This window comes from Coregonus clupeaformis, unplaced genomic scaffold (assembly GCF_020615455.1).
Source record: "Coregonus clupeaformis isolate EN_2021a unplaced genomic scaffold, ASM2061545v1 scaf0111, whole genome shotgun sequence".
NCBI lineage: Eukaryota > Metazoa > Chordata > Actinopteri > Salmoniformes > Salmonidae > Coregonus > Coregonus clupeaformis.
In genome coordinates this window covers 415,001-416,946 of record NW_025533566.1, presented here as the reverse complement: position 1 = coordinate 416,946, position 1,946 = coordinate 415,001, and the positions used below count along the sequence as shown (strand labels likewise).

General features: G+C 39.8%; 1 protein-coding gene across 1 annotated transcript in view; it reads left to right on the top strand.

Moving 5' to 3' along the window:
- The first annotated feature begins 216 nt into the window (after positions 1 to 216).
- Positions 217 to 1,946, top strand: part of LOC123483428 (polymeric immunoglobulin receptor-like) — a 35,968-nt gene continuing 34,238 nt past the window's right edge. The window contains exons 1-4 of the mRNA XM_045213410.1: positions 217 to 292; positions 485 to 790; positions 1,282 to 1,617; positions 1,788 to 1,899. Coding sequence (XP_045069345.1) covers positions 217 to 292; positions 485 to 790; positions 1,282 to 1,617; positions 1,788 to 1,899 — 830 coding nt within the window. The remainder of the gene's footprint in view (positions 293 to 484; positions 791 to 1,281; positions 1,618 to 1,787; positions 1,900 to 1,946) is intronic.

Here is a 1,946-nt window from a genome sequence, read left to right as displayed (position 1 = left end):
GACTATGATTTTGGGGTTAAACTAGTCCATATGATGCAATAGTTGCTATCTGCCACTGAGGGGGCCAAGTACACACAAACAGAAGCAGGAAGAGAGTTACAGACAGTGAAGTCTATTAACATTAGGAAGTAGAGTCATTCTGGCTGGTACCTTGGTACTTGACAAACATTTGTGCTCAGTTACCATATAATATACCAGGCAGACTGAAACCTTCACATGGCTCTTCATCTCTCCCTCCTCCTCCTCCTCCACTTCCTCATCCTCACCCTCATCCTCTTTGTACTCTCAGCAGGTAAGGGTACTATTTCTACGAATTAAGGACGAAGTCCCCTGGGTCTATTCACTTAAAACACTGTATAATCAATCTCAATCATGAACGAGCTGTGTGTTGGAGCAATGTGATTCATTTTGTATTTTTCCTTTGTACAGATTCTGTTAAATGTTAATTCTAATTTAAATGTGTTTTGTGTTGATGTGTCCACAGCGAGGCATGTGTCTGTGCAGACAGGAGGCTCCATCACCATCCCATGTCAATATGATCTGAATCACATCAACCATGTGAAATACTGGTGTAAAGGATTACTTTGGGACGGATGTTCTTATGTGGTACGCACTGACTATCCTAAGATCAGTGGTAAGGCCTCTATCTCCGATGACATCAACAAGAGAATCTTCACTATGACCATGACTAACCTGAAGTCACAGGACTCTGAGAATTACAGGTGTGTTGTGGAGATCAATGGAGGACCAGATATCAGGATACATTGGTTCTACCTATCTGTCACTTTAGGTAAGATCCCTTCACTGTTTGTATCTAGTAAAGTAGAATGAATAGTGCTCAGCAATGTCCTATGGATTGTCCTGTAAACCTGCAATGTCAAATACAAAATAATGACCCAATTATAAATATCCTTTTACAACAAATGAAATGATAAATGTGTAACCAGTCTGAAATTCATAGACAGAGCTATACTGTATACGTAGGTGCAAGAACTGACCATGTTTTGAAGCTGGACAGCGTTTGTTTACAATTACATTGTTTACAAACAACTGAGTAAAACAAGAATATATTTGGGGTCATGATGGGGTAACAGTTGAACTAAACTCGTGAGGCAACTTAAATTCTTAAAGAATCAATGGCTATATATAATTATTATGAATTTAAAAGACTAACAATGGATGTACCAATCACAGACTGCAGCTTTAAGGAATTTGTAAGGAGCCTGTTGTAAAAACACTTTTTTATTCTCTGAATTCTTGTTTTTTTACCTCTGTGTTCAGGTACTGCAGAACTCTATGTGGACCAACAGGAAGTGACTGGAGTAGAAGGAGGGAGTGTCACTGTCCGTTGTTACTATAGTAACTCTGGAGATATGAAGTGGTGCAGGATGGGTGGTGATTGTGTGAGTTTGTATTATTGGACTTTACATGGAACATCAGTGACATTAAAGCGGACTAGTGATGCCAACAACAGAAAAGTCTTAACAGTGACTATGGGTGGACTGAAGATGGAGAACACTGACTGGTATTGGTGTAGAGTGGGAGAACTAGAGTTGCCTGTTCACATCACTGTCAGTCAACAAACTGCAACACAGAGAACCACTACAATGACGTCAAGTGAGTAGATCAATCACATACTTTATGATCAAACATGATTCACTTTGTTTTATCCAGTGGCATCATCTGGAATTCATTTTAATATTAACTATGAATGTGATGTTGCTATACAACCTGACTATCTGGTATCCCAGTAATTTCATTGATGGCATTGTTGTTTTACCTCACAGCAACCCAAGCTCCAACCAATCAACAACCCTCTGCCTCTCCAACTGCTGAGCCTGTTCAGATTGACAACACAAGTCAAGGTGCTGATGGGAACATGGAGGACGTCCACCAGAGGTTATTATCACTCATTCAGCTGTATTATCCCACATATTATGGCAATT